General features: G+C 45.3%; 1 protein-coding gene across 2 annotated transcripts in view; it reads left to right on the plus strand.

Annotated features, from left to right (window-relative positions):
• Nucleotides 1-3,701: 3,701 nt before the first annotated feature.
• The window catches only part of DNTT (DNA nucleotidylexotransferase), a 221,801-nt gene continuing 207,970 nt past the window's right edge, over nt 3,702-17,532 (plus strand). Inside the window, exon 1 of one of the 2 annotated variants that reach the window (XM_072130021.1) lies at nt 3,702-3,921. In XM_072130021.1, coding sequence (XP_071986122.1) covers nt 3,719-3,921 — 203 coding nt within the window. In that variant the 5' untranslated portion in view covers nt 3,702-3,718. The remainder of the gene's footprint in view (nt 3,922-17,532) is intronic. The other variant, XM_072130020.1, reaches the window with a different exon arrangement.

Consider the following 17,532-nt stretch of genomic DNA (forward strand, 5'->3'; position numbering starts at 1 on the left):
GCCTCAAAAAGATAGCGGCGCATGGCGGCGCGATCCCTCTCCATGGTAGCCTCGGGTCTTCCGAAGACCCGAGGCTTTTTCGTTTTAACCCCTTCATTACAATGTGCTGATAGCACATTGTAATGAATGAGGAGTAAAATCCCCATATACTGCCATATTGCAGTATGGCAGTATATGATAGGATCGATCAGACAAAGGTTAAAGTACCCTAGGGAGTCTGAAAAATTGTGTAAATAAAAATAAAAAAAAGTAAAAAAAAAAATTATAATAATAAAACCTAAAATTTCAAATCACCCCCCTTTCCCTAGAACTGACATAAATATAAATAAACAGTAAAAATCATAAACACATCAGGTATCGACGCAGTATGGTAACATTTACAGTAAAATGGACGATGGTAATGTTGTTGTTGTATGCCTTATGTTTATGAGTGACCGTTTTCCTGCTATATACCTGCATGTCATAAGAATTTAAATTAAAAAAAGGACCATGTTAAATTCAAATCTGTTTTTTTTTAAATTTTTACCGGTGTTTTGTATGTGTTGGAAAAGGGGTAGTCTTATACGGCGAATATATCTTAAACTCTATATTTTAAACAGGAAAGTAGGGGGGTCGTCTTATACACCAGGTCGTCTTATACGCCGGAATATACAGTACCACTTGGTCTTAAACCTTAACACATATATGTTAATCAACAAATATAGATTTCATCTATCAAATAACTGTGAACTTTTTTCTTTCCCTTTTGGGAATTTTATGAAAGTACCTTAAAAAGGATTTCATGTTTTACTTATCTGTCTATGTATAATCGCGTCTTTTGTTTATATATAATCGCTATTTTTTTATGCATGAATATGTTTTTAATTTCTTAAATATTGGTCTCCAACTATTGTAATTGAATATTATATTGAGACAAGCAAATTGAATTAAATTGTTTTTTGTTAACAAATTGTTTACAAATTCTTGGTAACAATCTGAGACAGTTTCTATTTTAGAGCCCACATTCTTTACAAAAAACAGCTACCTCCCAGCCTGCACCTACTACCAGGCTGGTGAACCCACTCCTGAGAATCACTCTCCATGACCACTCCAGTAATCCGGAATCATCCTGTAATCCGGAATCTGTAACAGGATCGTTTGGCCCGTTGCCTGCAGTTGTTTGAATAAAGAACCATGAGTTATTTTGCACAACGTTGTCTCCGTCTGTTCCCAGGATACGGCTGTAACGCCAAGGGCACCCCATCCATTACCCAGTGACTCATACTACAGACATTAAAGGGGTTGCCCCAGGGAGATTCAGTACATCAGCCTCTCCCCCCATCTTTCTTGTAAACACCACCTGCTGGAGACCTGACAGCCCTCTGGTCCCCAAACCAAGCACCGTGACATCAGCGTACCCTAGGACCCAATCGCCAGCCACTCCAGTATTCTGGGCCCCGGCTTCCTCCAGGCTCCAAGAAAAGGCTAGGCCCCGGTGGGGGATGTTGCATAATTATACAAATATATCCTCTAAGGGAGTAAGGGGCTCCATTCAGAAATCTGCTATGGGGCCCTTCTTCTCCTTGTTACACCCCTGCCCATGGCTCCTCTGCCACACGTGTGGCACCGTACCGCTCCGTACCCTGGTAAAAGATAGGATATGTCCTATCTTTCTCCATAATACGGCGCCTTGCGCCATATGTTCCTATGCGGAGGGGTGGGTGTGAGCCGCTCTCACCACCTCCTCTCACCGCGCGCTGCCATTGCCCGCCGTGCTACGATATGGCGGGCAACGGCAGTGTGAATGTGGCCTCGGGTACTGGATAACTGTGCCCCTGATTCTGCCCCCCACCTTGCTACTGGTGGCGCTGCCCTGAGGCAAGAGGCTCAGCTCACCTCATGGATGGCGCCCCCCAGGTTGTAGGCCATCCGACATAGGTGGGTTTTTAGGTTACTTTTGAAGGTTTAAAAAGTGGGTGACAATCTGCATATTGGGGCAGATTTATCAAGCAGTCTGAAAGTCAGAATATTTCCAGTTGCCCATGGCAACCAATCACAGCTCAGCTTTCATTTCACCAGTGCTCATGAATATTTTAAAGGGGATTGGTTGCCATGGGCAATTGGAAATATTCTGACTTTCAGACTGCTTGATAAATCTGCCCCATTGTGTTAGAGAGTTCCTGAGTATGCGGCAGCTTGGGAGATGTCCTTGAGATGATTTTCAGAGGAGCAGATGATCCTGTGAGGATTGGAGATTAGCAGGAGATGATGATGGCACAGACTGACAATTTTGTAGACTCTGGGTTGAGAGTCTGATGCGGGAGATGTTCCTGATGATGTAGTAAGGGCCTGGATATGAGGATTAGGATAAGTCCAGGAGCATACCTAGGAGAGGCAAATATCTGAATGGGGCCTACTTCCTGCTTACATATATACATTTTATACTCAAATATACACACATTTATATACATAAACATGCATTTCTTCGCTCATTAACACAGATTTATACACTCACACACATATAGAGTATATACATATCACATATACACACACATAAATACAGTGCCATATACGGACGTATACTTGTATATCCTGTATATGTATGCGTGTGTATATCTGTAATGTGTATCTGCTCTATGCGTCTATGGTGTATGGTGTGTATATAGTGTGTGTGTGTGTATGTGTGTGTAATATATATAATATACACACACACATACTATATATACACCATACACCATAGAGCGGATACACATTACAGATATACACACACAAACATATATACAGGATATACAAGTCCCATATATGTTATATACATATTATGCTGTACAATGTGTAGCATAATGGGGCACATTTACTTACCCGTCTGAGTCACGATCCCCGATCCGGACTCTCAGGCGATGATGCACTCTGCCAAGATCCATATAGATCCTGCGCCCGACATCCTGCATGTGACACTACCCGCTCAAGTAGGAGTTCACCATCTTCCTCCCGTGGCTTGCGACACAATTTTAAATGTTGAATCCGTCAGATCGTCCGGCGGCTCGTCCCCCGATTTGTGTCGCTTGAAAGCCGGTGTGATTGCGACACAAACCCCGGCGCGATCCCCGAAAAGTCGGGGAAACCCGGCAAAAATGCTCTTATTCCTACTTGGCTTCGTAATCAATACAAAGTATAACCTTACCTTAAAAACATCACGTACATAAACTGACATCTAGCAATGGAAACTATCCTTAAATTGGTTTCAATTCTATAGCAATGTATCATATGTGATAGGAGAAGATCAATGACTGATCGTTTACTCCAGGTCATCGGTTTTCTTCTTGTCGGACAGGTATTCTGCTTCACTCCATTATTTGCTTTATTGAATCCCTTTGATGACAAATTCCTGAAATCTTTCTTCTTTTTTCCCCAACATAATATGGCAAAACACATAATCATAGTATCACATTAGAGAAATGTTTGATATACAAATTTCCATCATGTTCTTACATGTAACTAGGACAGAAGTCTCACTGTTGCCATAGAATTAGAAGAACATCTGTTGAGACATTTGCAGATATAAAATAATTCTACTTTCTGGTAAATGGAGAGAATATCTGTGCAGATGTACAAGATCTAGCACAAACAAACCACCAAACTGGCAGGAAAAACTGAAATAAATGGGTGGCGGTGATATAAAAAGCAGCTGCCAGTGGAATAGTTGGCACAGGCAAGGTGGTGCTGGCATTAAGCTGAGATCATGGACCTAGTAAGGTCGGCATCGTTGGTTCCTATAAAAAAGAAACCCAGGCTGGTCCACGTTTCTTCTACTCTTCACCGACATGAAATAAAATTTGAAGGGATAGTTCTGTATCTACTGGAAAGGAAGATGGGGACAAGCAGAAGGAATTTTCTGATGGAACTTGGAAGAAAAAGAGGATTTCGGATAGAAAATGAACTAAGGTAGGGATATAATACATTGTTTTATATGTAGTAGGGCATAGCAGTGCCCGACCTACTGAAAGGCCGAATTACAAGAAACTTGCACTTCTGATCCCACAATGTGGCACATCATAGGGGTAGGATAACAAGTGTCAGTTCTCTTGAATAGAGATGAGCTGATCTGTTGTTCCCAATCGGGTCCACCCGCCTGACCTGGATATATTGCCAGATTGGTGGCCAAACAGCCAATCCAGGAAACAAACACTTCGAACTACTAGCCATGGCTATGATCGGCCAGGGGAACTCCCTCTACTCAAGCACAGCAATGGCTAGTTGCTAAGGGCTTTCATTTTCCAGACTGGCTGTTCGGACGCCAATTTGGCAATATATCTAGGTCAGGTGGCATGTACACATTTCCTGTCTCTTCCATCTGACCAGTGCCGCACTGACTTCCACCCGCGGCATCTTGGATTTGTTAAAGAGAACCTGTCAGGTGGATTTGGGACACTAAACAGCCCACAGGTCCTTATGGGGTGTTTATACTTCTCTTGATGCGAGTCAGATGAGGGACTCACATGCAAAGCTCATGCACGTACTTTCTTAATACTTCAATGAAGCTGGAACACTATGGCTTGCTGTGCATGCCTTGTACCTACACCTCTGGTGCAGTGAGGTCAGGGTGTATTGCTGTGGCTACATAGTGCATGCTGTATACCTACAGCACTTGTGCAGTGATGCCAGGGTGTACTACTCCAGCTTCATAGTGCATGCTGTGTACCTACAGCACTTGTGCAGTGATGCCAGGGTGTACTACTCCAGCTTCATAGTACATGCTGTGTACCTACAGCACTTGTGCAGTGATGCCAGGGTGTACTACTCCAGCTACATAGTGCATGCTGTGTACCTACAGCACTTGTGCAGTGATGCCAGGGTGTACTACTCCAGCTTCATAGTACATGCTGTGTACCTACAGCACTTGTGCAGTGATGCCAGGGTGTACTACTCCAGCTACATAGTGCATGCTGTGTACCTACAGCACTTGTGCAGTGATGCCAGGGTGTACTACTTTGGCTTCATAGTGCATGCTATGTACCTACAGCACTTGTGCAGTTATGCCAGGGTGTACTACTCCAGCTTCATAGTGCATGCTGTGTACCTACAGCACATGTGCAGTGATGCCAGGGTGTACTACTCCGGCTTCATAGTGCATGCTGAGTACCTACAGCGCATGTGCAGTGAAGCCAGGGTGTACTACTCCGGCTTCATAGTACATGCTGCATATCTATAGTACTTGTGCAATGAAGGCAGGGTGTACTACTCCAGCTTCACGGTGCATGCTGTGTACCTACAGAACTTGTGCATTGAAGCTAGCGTGTAAGGGTAGTAGTAATGAGCTGTGGCCATATATACAGGATGGGGTAGTAGTACTGAGATGTGCCCATATATGCAGTGTAGGAGTAGTAGTGCAGCGCTGTGAACATATATACACAGGATAGGAGTAATATATCATCATCACTGTGTTTACATGTAGTGGTCATGTAGCATTAGTTCATATGAGGGTATAGAGCGTGCATTTGTAGGGATTGTGCAAAACCCATTCACAAAGTCAGTTGGGCTTTGCTATAATCTGCACGATTAAATATAAAAAAGTAGAAGCATTATATTGATTTCTAATTAAAAAGGAACCCAAATGCAGCCCTTGTAATATGACTATTCATTACTGATATAAGTACAGATATACGTACATTATATATTCAAAGGGGCACAGTCTACCATTAACTGGCACTTAGTAGCAATGATAAGGGGTAGTACTTTTATGTTTTTGGGTCACTTTGGTGTCTGCTGACTTTTCTTTGTTGGTTTATATTTCTGGATTGTAATACCCTGCATATTGTATTGTGTATGGCTGTTCTTTGGTAAAATAGCAGAAACTAATGTCTTATAGCTGCGGGAAGCTGTTTTCTTGTTGTAATTTTGTTTACATATCAGAAACCGTTACATTTACACGTTTCCTTTAAGCATATTCCTGTTTCCTACTTAAAGGGCTTTTCCCATCTGGGTATTCACATTTAATTTAATTCATTTGCCACATGTAAGCATTTCTTCAATTAGATGTTATTAAAAAAAAATGTTCTTGTGTGAAGATAATTTCTCACGAGATGGCTTCCTTGGATACGACCACTCGGCACTCTAGCAGGCCAGACATGCGCTCTTGAGTCCTGTCTGACCTCCTGGCTTCAGCAATCATTACCACAGGACTGTTGTAGGGCATGCAGTAACTCCCAGACATTTTATTTACAAAAACCTTTTGTTTCTTTGTGCAATCCCCCCACCAGAGGTGGTCGTATCCAAGGACACAGTCTTGTTTCTAAGGGACCATATCACTACATTTATTAGAAATTATCTTCACACAGGTAAAACATTTTTAACAACATCTAATTGAAGAAATGTTTATATAAGCCAGATTAATGAAACTGAATGTGAATGCACAGACGAGAATATCCCTTTTATGTGCCCTGGATATTCAAAGATGGAACTTATTATTTAATGCTAAGGACTAGAGATGAGCGAGCACTAAAATGCTCGGGTACTCGTTATTCGAGACGAACTTTTCCCGATGCTCGAGTGCTCGTTTCGAGTAACGAGCCCCATTGAAGTCAATGGGAGACTCGAGCATTTTTCAAGGGGACCAAGGCTCTGCACAGGGAAGCTTGGCCAAACACCTGGGAACCTCAGAAAAGGATGGAAACACCACGGAAATGGACAGGAAACAGCAGGGGCAGCATGCATGGATGCCTCTGAGGCTGCTTAAATGCACCATTATGCCAAAATTATGGGCAACAGCATGGCCATGACAGAGTGACAGAATGAAGCTAGATAGCATCTAAAACATCCAATAATTGACCCTGACACTATAGGGGACGGCATGCAGAGGCAGCGGCATCAGCGGAAGGCTAGAGAGTGGCATGGCGACATACCCTAAATGGACTCAGGCTTCAAACCAATGGGTAGCAGAGAGGAACCAAAGGAGGTGAGCAAGAAGCGCTCAAATAATATTGGTACATGATAAAAGTTTGCCAGTATATTTTGTGGATTACACAGCAGGGTGGCGACAAAGTTAACATGGAAGCCATGAAAACAATCCAAAATTCTGCCTGACACAGCTCGTTTGATAAGGGGACGATGTATGGAGGCAGTGAACTAGTAGTAGATTAAAGGTGCTGCAGTTAAAACTATGTTAGTTGGTTCTTGGCATGGAGCTGGCGCTCCGCTGCCAGGCGAGCTTTCGCCAATCCAAGCCCCTGTCTCTAGGCTACTCCCCAAACAGCACTTCTAAGAACCTTTCGGATAAGATCAAGTGTAGTAGCGTTCTTATAAGTTTGGGATATGGCGGGTGAGGGGAATGTAAACATCTGCGCAAGAAGCGCTGAAATAATATCCGTAAATGAAAAAAGTTTTCCAGTATATTTTGTGGCTTACACAGCAGGGTGGCGACAAAGTTAACAAGTTTGATGTGGAATGCCCTGCAATAGCTCTTGGGCGGTGTGCCTTTTATCACCTAGGCTCAGCAGTTTGAGCACCGCCTGCTGTCGCTTAGCAACGGCACTGCTGCTGTGCCTAGAGCTACCGACTGATGGCGCCATGCCCACGGATGGTAATTCGGAGGAGGAGGAGGTGGAGGAGGGGTGGGAGGATTTGGAGGTATAGTAGGCCTTTGAGACCTGGACCGAGGTAGGCCCCGCAATCCTCTGCGTCGGCAGTATATGACCAGCCCCAGGGTCAGACTCGGTCCCAGCCTGCACCAAGTTAAGTGTAGTAGCGTTCTTATAAGTTTGGGATATGGCGGGTGAGGGGAATGTAAACAGATGCGCAAGAAGCGCATGATGCGCATGGAGCTGGCGCTCCGCTGCTAGGCGAGCTTTCGCCAATCCAAGCCCCTGTCTCTAGGCTACTCCCCAAACAGCACTTCTAAGAACCTTTTGTATAAGATCAAGTGTAGTAGCGTTCTTATAAGTTTAGGATATGGCGGGTGAGGGGAATGTAAACAGATGCGCAAGAAGCGCTGAAATAATATCCGTAAATGGTAAAAGTTTGCCAGTGTATTTTGTGGATAACACAGCAGGGTGGCGACAAAGTTAACAACTTTGATGTGGAATCCATGAAAACAACCCAAATTTCGGCCTGACAAACCTCGTTTGATAAAGGGACGATGTATGGAGGCAGCTATATGGACGACTTTTGGAGGTAGCAATGGAGACAACGTGTGGAGGCTGCTATGGAGACAATTCAATTTGGATAGTGCCTGTATGTGGCAGTCCAAAAAATTTTTCAAACCAGAGGAGCAGGTAGGTGGCCCTCCAGAAAAATGGAATAGATTGAGTGCCTGTATGTGGCAGTCCGAAAAAGTTTTTAAACCAGAGGAGCAGGTAGGTGGCCCTCCAGAAAAATGGAATAGATTGAGTGCCTGTATGTGGCAGTCCAAAAAAGTTTTTAAACCAGAGGAGCAGGTAGGTGGCCCTCCAGAAAAATGGAATAGATTGAGTGCCTGTATGTGGCAGTCCCAAAAAATTGTTTAAAACAGAGGACCGGAAAGGTGGCCCTCCAGAAAAATTGAATAGATTGAGTGCCTGTATGTGGCACTCCCAAAAATTGTTTAAAACAGAGGACCGTGTCGGTGGCCCTCCAGAAAAATTAAATGCATAAAGTACTATACCTAGAGCCAGTGGGCCCTGTCAAAAAACAGCCAGTTTCCTCTGCTTTACTGTAGAAAGAGGAGGAGAAGGAGGAAAATGAGGAGGAGTGGATAAATTATTCAGGTTGAGCTTCCTTCACCTGCTGGAGATTTGAAATTAGGAGAAATCCATGCTTTATTCATCTTGATAAGCGTCAGCCTGTCAGCGCTGTCAGTCGACAGGCGTGTACGCTTATCGGTGATGATGCCACCAGCTGCACTGAAAACCCGCTCGGACAAGACGCTAGCGGCAGGGCAGGCAAGAACCTCCAAGGCGTACAGCGCCAGTTCGTGCCACATGTCCAGCTTTGAAACCCAGTAGTTGTAGGGAGCTGTGTGATCATTTAGGACGATGGTATGGTCAGCTACGTACTCCCTCACCATCTTTCTGTAAAGATCAGCCCTACTCTGCCGAGACTGGGGACAGGTGACAGTGTCTTGCTGGGGTGACATAAAGCTGGCAAAAGCCTTGTAAAGCGTACCCTTGCCAGTGCTGGACAAGCTGCCTGCTCGCCTACTCTCCCTCGCTACTTGTCCCGCAGAACTACGCACTCTGCCGCTAGCGCTGTCAGAAGGGAAATACTGTTTCAGCTTGTGCACCAGGGCCTGCTGGTATTCATGCATTCTCACACTCCTTTCCTCTCCAGGGATGAGAGTGGAAAGATTTTGCTTGTACCGTGGGTCCAGGAGAGTGAACACCCAGTAATCGGTGCTGGAATAAATTCTTTGAACGCGAGGGTCACGGGATAGGCAGCCTAGCATGAAATCTGCCATATGCGCCAGAGTACCAACGCGTAAGAATTCACTCCCCTCACTGGCCTGACTGTCCATTTCCTCCTCCTCCAACTCCTCCAACTCCTCTTCTTCTGCCCATACACGCTCAACAGTGTAGGACTCAACAATGGTCCCCTCTTGTGTCTCGCCAACATTCTCCTCCTCTTCCTCCTCATCCTCCTCCACCTCCACCTCCTCCGATATGCGCTGAGAAACAGACCTAAGGGTGCTTTGGCTATCAACAAGGGAATCTTCTTCCCCTGTCTCTTGTGAGGAGCGCAAAGCTTCCGACTTCATGCTGACCAGAGAGTTTTTCAACAGGCCAAGCAGCGGGATGGTGAGGCTGATGATGGCGGCATCGCCACTGACCATCTGTGTTGACTCCTCAAAGTTACTCAGCACCTGACAGATATCAGACATCCACGTCCACTCCTCATTGTAGACTTGAGGAAGCTGACTGACCTGACTACCAGTTCTGGTGGAAGTTGACATCTGGCAGTCTACAATCGCTCGGCGCTGCTGGTAAACTCTGGATAACATGGTCAGTGTTGAATTCCACCTCGTGGGCACGTCGCACAACAGTCGGTGAGCGGGCAGTTGGAGGCGGCGCTGCGCTGCCCTGAGAGTGGCAGCATCTGTGCTGGACTTCCTGAAATGCGCACAGATGCGGCGCACCTTCGTGAGCAAATCAGACAGATTGGGGTATGTCTTGAGGAAACGCTGAACTATGAGATTTAACACATGGGCCAGGCATGGCACATGTGTCAGTCTGCCGAGTTGCAGAGCCGCCACCAGGTTACGGCCGTTGTCACACACAACCATGCCTGGCTTCAGGTTCAGCGGTGCCAGCCACAGATCAGTCTGCGCCGTGATGCCCTGTAATAGTTCTTGGGCGGTGTGCCTTTTATCGCCTAGGCTCAGCAGTTTGAGCACCGCCTGCTGTCGCTTAGCGACGGCACTGCTGCTGTGCCTAGAGCTACCGACTGATGGCGCCATGCCCACGGATGGTCGTTCGGAGGAGGAGGTGGAGGAGGGGTGGGAGGAGGAGGAGGCATAGTAGGCCTCAAACACCTGGACCGAGGTAGGCCCCGCAATCCTCGGCGTCGGCAGTATATGACCAGCCGCAGGGTCACACTCGGTCCCAGCCTCCACCAAGTTAACCCAATGTGCCGTCAGCGATATATAGTGGCCCTGCCCGGCAGCACTCGTCCACGTGTCCGTGGTCAGGTGGACCTTGTCAGAAACGGCGTTGGTCAGGGCACGGATTATGTTGTCTGACACGTGCTGGTGCAGGGCTGGGACGGCACATCGGGAAAAGTAGTGGCGGCTGGGGACCGAATACCGAGGGGCGGCCGCCGCCATGAGGCTGCGAAAGGCCTCGGTCTCTACTAGCCTATAGGGCAGCATCTCCAGGCTTAGCAATCTGGAAATGTGCACATTAAGGGCTTGGGCGTGCGGGTGGGTTGCACTATATTTGCGTTTCCGCTCCAGCGTCTGGGGTATGGAGAGCTGAACGCTGGTGGATGCTGTGGAGGATCGTGGAGGTGACGATGGGGTTTTTGTGGCAGGGTCCTGGGCAGGGGGATGACTATCAGCTGACACAGGGGAAGGAGCAGTGGTGTGCACGGCCGGAGGTGAACGCGCTTGTTGCCACTGAGTGGGGTGTTTAGCATTCATATGCCTGCGCATACTGGTGGTAGTTAAGCTAGTAGTGGTGGAACCCCTGCTGATCCTGGTTTGGCAAATGTGGCACACCACAGTCCGTCGGTCATCCGGTGTTTCCTTAAAGAACCTCCAGACTTCTGAAAATCTAGCCCTCGCCGCAGGAGCCCTCGCCACGGGAGCTTCACTAGTTGACACATTTGGCGCTGATGCACCAGCTCTGGCCCTGCCTCTCCGTCTGGCCCCACCACTGCCTCTTCCAACCTGTTCTGGTCGAGGACTCTCCTCCGTCTCAGAAGCACTGTGTTCACCCGGCCTCTCAACCCAGCTTGGGTCTGTCACCTCATCATCCTCCGATCCCTCAGTCTGCTCCCCCCTCGGACTTCCTGCCCTGACAACAACTTCCCCACTGTCTGACAACCGTGTCTCCTCATCGTCGGACACCTCTTTACACACTTCTTCCACTACGTCAACAAGGTCATCATCACCCACAGACTGCGACTGGTGGAAAACCTGGGCATCGGAAAATTGCTCATCAGCAACCGGACAAGTGGTTTGTGACTGTGGGAAGGGTCCAGAAAACAGTTCCTCAGAGTATGCCGGTTCAAATGGCAAATTTTGCTGGGAGGGGGCAGACTGGGGGGGAGGAGGCTGAGGTGCAGGAGCTGGAGGAGTGCCGATTTCGGTGACATGGGTGGACTGCGTGGAAGACTGACTGGTGGACAAATTGCTCGAAGCATTGTCGGCAATCCACGACATCACCTGTTCGCACTGTTCTGGCCTCAACAGTGCTCTACCACGAGTCCCAGTAACTTCAGACATGAACCTAGGGAGTGTAGCTCTGCGGCGTTCCCCTGCTCCCTCATAAGCAGGTGGTGTCTCACCCCGCCCAGGACCACGGCCTCTGACCCCTGCAGTAGTTGGACGCCCACGTCCCCGCCCTCGTCCTCTACCCCTAGCCCTCGGGTTAAACATTTTGAAAATGAGAGTTATAACTTGTATTTTTTTTTTAACTTTTTTTTTTTTTTTTTTGTGTTTTTTAGTTTTTAAAACCAAACGATGCTATCCTATTGCTATGGCTATTTTCTAGCCAAGTATTACAGCACACTACTATGCCAGATGAGATGACGCTGAGTTATGAAAAAAATAAACGTAAAATAAAAAAGGAAATGGCAGACTGTGCCTAGTTGAAATACAACCCCGGGCCCTAATAAATTTTCCCACTTCGGTCTTTGCGATGGATATGTGCGTCACTAAAACACAGTGGTCGCAAGTCTGACTCCAAATTGCTCCCAATTTGATAGTAGATGCACTGCAGCAAGTACAGCCACCAGCAGATCAACCAGAAATCAAATATAAATAACGCTACTGTAGGCGTAATTAAGACGTTTGTATTCTCCAATGGCTATTTTCTAGCCAAGTATTACAGCACACTACTATGCCAGATGAGATGACGCTGAGTTATGAAAAAAATAAACGTAAAATAAAAAGAAACTGGCAGACTGTGCCTAATTGAAATACAACCCCGGGCCCTAATAAATTTTCCCACTTCGGTCTTTGCGATGGATATGTGCGTCACTAAAACACAGTGGTCGCAAGTCTGACTCCAAATTGCTCCCAATTTGATAGTAGATGCACTGCAGCAAGTACAGCCACCAGCAGATCAACCAGAAATCAAATATATATAACGCTACTGTAGGCGTAATTAAGACGTTTGTATTCTCCTATGGCTATTTTCTAGCCAAGTATTACAGCACACTACTATGCCAGATGAGATGACGCTGAGTTATGAAAAAAATAAACGTAAAATAAAAAGAAACTGGCAGACTGTGCCTAATTCTACTCAAACCCCTAATAAATTTTCCCACTTTGGTGTTTGAGGTGGATATGTGTGTCACTAAGAGCTAAACACAACGGTAGCAAGTCCCCCTGCTAATTCCTCACAATATGGTACTAGCTGCAAATAAAAAAAAAAAAAAATTATAACATTATTGTAGCCCTAAGAAGGGCTGTTGGGTTCTTTGAGAATCACTCCTGCCTAACAGTAAGCTAATAGAACACCCTAACGCTTTCCCTGACCAGCAGCAGCTCTCTCCCTAGTGGCATCCAGACAGAGAATGATCCGAGCAGCGCGGGCAGCGGCTAGTCTATCCCAGGGTCACCTGATCTGGCCAGCCAACCACTGCTATCTACGTGTAAGGGTACCACGTCATGCTGGGTGGAGTGCAGAGTCTCCTGGCTTGTGATTGGCTCTGTTTCTGGCCGCCAAAAAGCAAAACGGCGGGAGCTGCCATTTTCTCGAGGGGGCGAAATACTCGTCCGAGCAACGAGCAGTTACGAGTACGCTAATGCTCGATCGAGCATCAAGCTCGGACGAGTATGTTCGCTCATCTCTACTAAGGACCCTTTCAAATGTGATCTACATGTTTAGGACTTGGTTTGGAGAACTAATGTAGTAATTGTGTAGTTCCTGTTGCCAAAGTATGGATAGATAACTCCATGGTGTGTTTATTCATACAGCATGTAGGGTCGTTGTTTTTGCTTGTTCCAGTCATGTCTCTAGTTACACTGAAGACTTCCCCTTGGTACATGTAGAAGGGTCACTTTCTCTTTTGTGTGTGGTGCATACTCTCATCATTTTGGTTCGAGACTTTTCAATATCACTTCAACTTACTGAAAAGATGTGGATTCCATTAAACTGTTCCTATACTTTGTATCATAGTGGAAGGAAAAGTGACTGTTGTGTTGCAGTTGCCAACTGTGCAGTGCCTCTTTAAGGTTAAAGTTTTAACCTCATGCCCAGGACAGAATTTTATTACTGTAATAGAAAGTGCAACGTTTTTGAGGTTTAAGGATAGCAATTAAGAGTTAACTTTTTTAGTTTTTGCATTTTGTACAAATGTGACCTCTTCATCACCAGGGTAATTTTACTATCCCTTGACGTTTAGTTATACTACTATCCAAGAATGTCCTCAGACCTCCTCCTAGCCCTTCAGGGACTGGGTGTCCCACCTTAATGTATACCATGTAGTTTAACAGGTGAATTCAGTAGGGTGTTCCTGATGTATGAAGACATTGAACCATGTAGTTGTAGAATTACACCTCAAGTCAAGTCAAGTTTGGGCCACGTTTAGAGTTTCTTAAATTGTTCTATGATAAAAACTCAGCAATGTCATTGAATTAAGTGCTTATTCTACCCTTTGTATATTTCATTTGTGGATGAGCTTATTGGGGAAGCTATTTTACTCTGTGGTGATTTTGAGATGATTGGAGGAGTATGGTGTAAAGAACAAAATGGGTATGGTAAACAGTGGTTACAATTGCAAGGTAGGGCGGCACGGTGGCTCAGTGGTTAGAATTACAGCCTTGCAGCACTGGGGACCTGGTTCAAGTCCCAGGGTCAACATCTGCGAAGAGTGTATATGTTCTATCTGTGTTCTCGCGGGTTTCCTCTGGGTCCTCCGGTTTCCTCCCACACTCCAAAACATACTAGTAGGTTGTTTAGATTGTGGGCCCCATTGGGGACAGTGGCTGATTTGACAAGCTCTGAGCAGAACTGTGTAATCTGTGTGCGCTATATAAATAAAGGAATTATTATATATAATAGGAGGAGTAGTGAAGTGCTGTATCCATATGTACAGGATAGGACACCATAGTAGTAGTGCTGTGCTTTATTGTAGTGTAGGATAGGTGTAGTGCTATTGTAGACAGAAACACCAAACAGACTGGAAAACATACACACACTACACACACATACTACTTACCTCTCAAATATGCCCGATGCTGCAGTGTTGCAAAACCAGGATCTGTGGATGACGTCATCTTTCAGGTCCTTTAAGGTCAGTAGTAAAAAATTTGTGTCTGGAGCAGGTGCACATGTGTATCACAATACAATAATGTCAGTCCCTGCATACAACTCCTCTATGTTCCTCCAATCTCCTTTTCACCACAACCCATTCAATATACAATGACAAAGAAATCAGACTCTAGATGTCCATTATTAGTTATGTGTAATAATGAGAAATAACACTGGATATTGAAAATACTTAGTGAAATATATTTAATACTTTGTGGTGACAGTTTCAGGTCACCTACAGTATAGAGACAGTAATTAGCATGAAGGGATTTTGGCCCATTCTTCCAAACATTCTTCAAATCCTGATAGTTCCATGGGCTCCTTCTATGGACTCTGAACTTTCGTTTCTTCCATAGATTTCCCTTAGGTCAGGGGGATGGCTGGACCAGTCAGGCAGCTTTAATTTCTTTCTCTGAAACCCCTTTGAAAGCCCAGAACAAATCCAAATATTAATACATGGAGGAGTAATAACAGGCCCCTTAAACCATTATAGTTGGTAGTAAAATATAATATGTGGGGTTTGGGTGGTAGCCCGGGGCCCACGCCTTCTAGGGAGCCACCCACCAAGTTTTATTCCGAGAAGGACTTTGACCCATAAAATCCTTGTATAACTGTTCCTGCTCTCAATACACATGTACACAAGAGCCATTTCAGAACCTTTGAAGGTCCTCCAAAGGTCCTGAAACCAGAGATTGCAAGAAGGCAGAAGGGTCACATCCTCCATTCTCCAAGATGATTGATTCTAATACCATATGAAGAAAGTGATTCCAGGCTTGATTCCACAGACCAGACACTATAAATAATTACTGACCCAGTAACTACAACATTAAAAATAGACCCGTGGCATCCTATCCCATTCTGCACCTGGTTTTATAAGGTAACTCTCCCCTACAGGTATCTCCGATCTGCTGACCCTCTGTGATGACTTTGGCTTTCTTCTGATTATAAATCTGTTCTTCCTGCACCAGGACCTGGCTCACGACGTACTAGTACGGCGCAAGTCGGGAGGGGGTTAAACAAGATAAACTGGAGCTAGTGCAGCTATGAGTCTTCTTGGGAAGATGGAACAAGTTTTTCACCCCTGGATTTGGGGATCCTCTGCCTATTCCTTACAGATCAAGTTCCTTCAGGTTGGATGGTAAACGTTGGTGGAGGCCATTTTCAAGTCTCTCTAGAGTTGCTCAATTGGGTTTAGCACAAGGCACTGGCTGAGTGATGTTCTGAAGCCTCTGCTTTGTTATTTTAGCTGAGTGCTTAGGGTCATTGTCTTGTTGGAAGGTGAACCTTAGGCCCAGTTTGAGGTCCAGAGAAGTCAGCAAGAGGTTTTCATCCAGGATATCTCTGTACTGCATTTGTCTTTCCTTCAATTAGAACCAGTGGTCCTGTCCCTGCCCTCATAGCATGATGCTGCCACCACCACCACGTGTCACTGTTGGGATTGTATTTGGCAGGTGATCAGCATTACCTGGTTTTCTCCACACATTCCACTTAGAATTAACAGAAAAAAGTTCAATCTTCATCTCGTCAGACCAGAGAATCTTATTTCTCATAGTTTGGGAGTCCTCCTTGTGTTTAAAGTCTTGCACTGAGGAGAGGCTTCCATTGGCGCACTGTACCATAAAGCCCCGACTGGTGGAGGGCTGCAATGAAAGTTGACTTTGTGGAACTTTCTCCCATCTCCATACTGCATGGAGCTCAGCCACAGTGATCTTGGTGTTGTTCTTTACCTCTCTCACCAAGGCTCTTTTCCCATAATTGCTGCATGACCAGGGTAGAGGAAGAGTTGTGGTCGTCCCAAACTTTTGTAACTTTGGCCAGATCTATTCCTTGCCACAATTCTGTCTCCAAGTTCCTTGGACAGTTCCTTAGTCCTCATGATTCTCATGTGCCCTGACATGCATTGTGAGGTCTCATATAGACAGGTGTGTTCCTTTCCTAATCAGGTCCAGTCAGTTTAATTAAACAAAGCCGGACTTCAATGAAGGAGTAAAATGATATTTAAGAGAAGGAAATGGACAGCACGAGAGTCAATTTTTAGTGTCACAGCATAAGGTCTGAATAATTATGCCCATATGATATTTCAGATTTTTTGCTTGTAAATCAGCAAAAATATCTACAATTCAGTTTTTTCTTTCAAGATGGGGTATAGGGGGTCTGAATCCTTTCCGTACCTACTGTAGATGATTCCCTTGGGGGTTTCCTGAACCAAACCTCTTGGTGGTACAATGGGTCCACATTTTTGCTAGTTATAATGGTGGAACAAACTTCATGACCTCAAAAATCCTTAAAAGTGAATCTCAAACATTTTACTTTATTTTGTTTTTGGATTTCATCCTAATTTTGGCTGAAAGACATATCAAATAACCAAATAAAAACTCTGAAGAAGACCTTAATCCCTTTAGTAGCAGTCACCTTTCAGGACAATAAACTGAAGAAAACAGGTCAAGTTGTAACGTGCTGTGTATAATTCTGAAGCATCTGTTATTTTGTACTTTTTATCTAGAGTTTTGTCTTTTTTTTTCTGTGTTTAGCTGAGGGAGCTTTATATATTTTGTTCTCTTTGCCAAATAGCAGACACAGCTGTACAGGTATCGGGGGAGCTGTGCGA

Source organism: Engystomops pustulosus, chromosome 11 (assembly GCF_040894005.1).
Source record: "Engystomops pustulosus chromosome 11, aEngPut4.maternal, whole genome shotgun sequence".
NCBI lineage: Eukaryota > Metazoa > Chordata > Amphibia > Anura > Leptodactylidae > Engystomops > Engystomops pustulosus.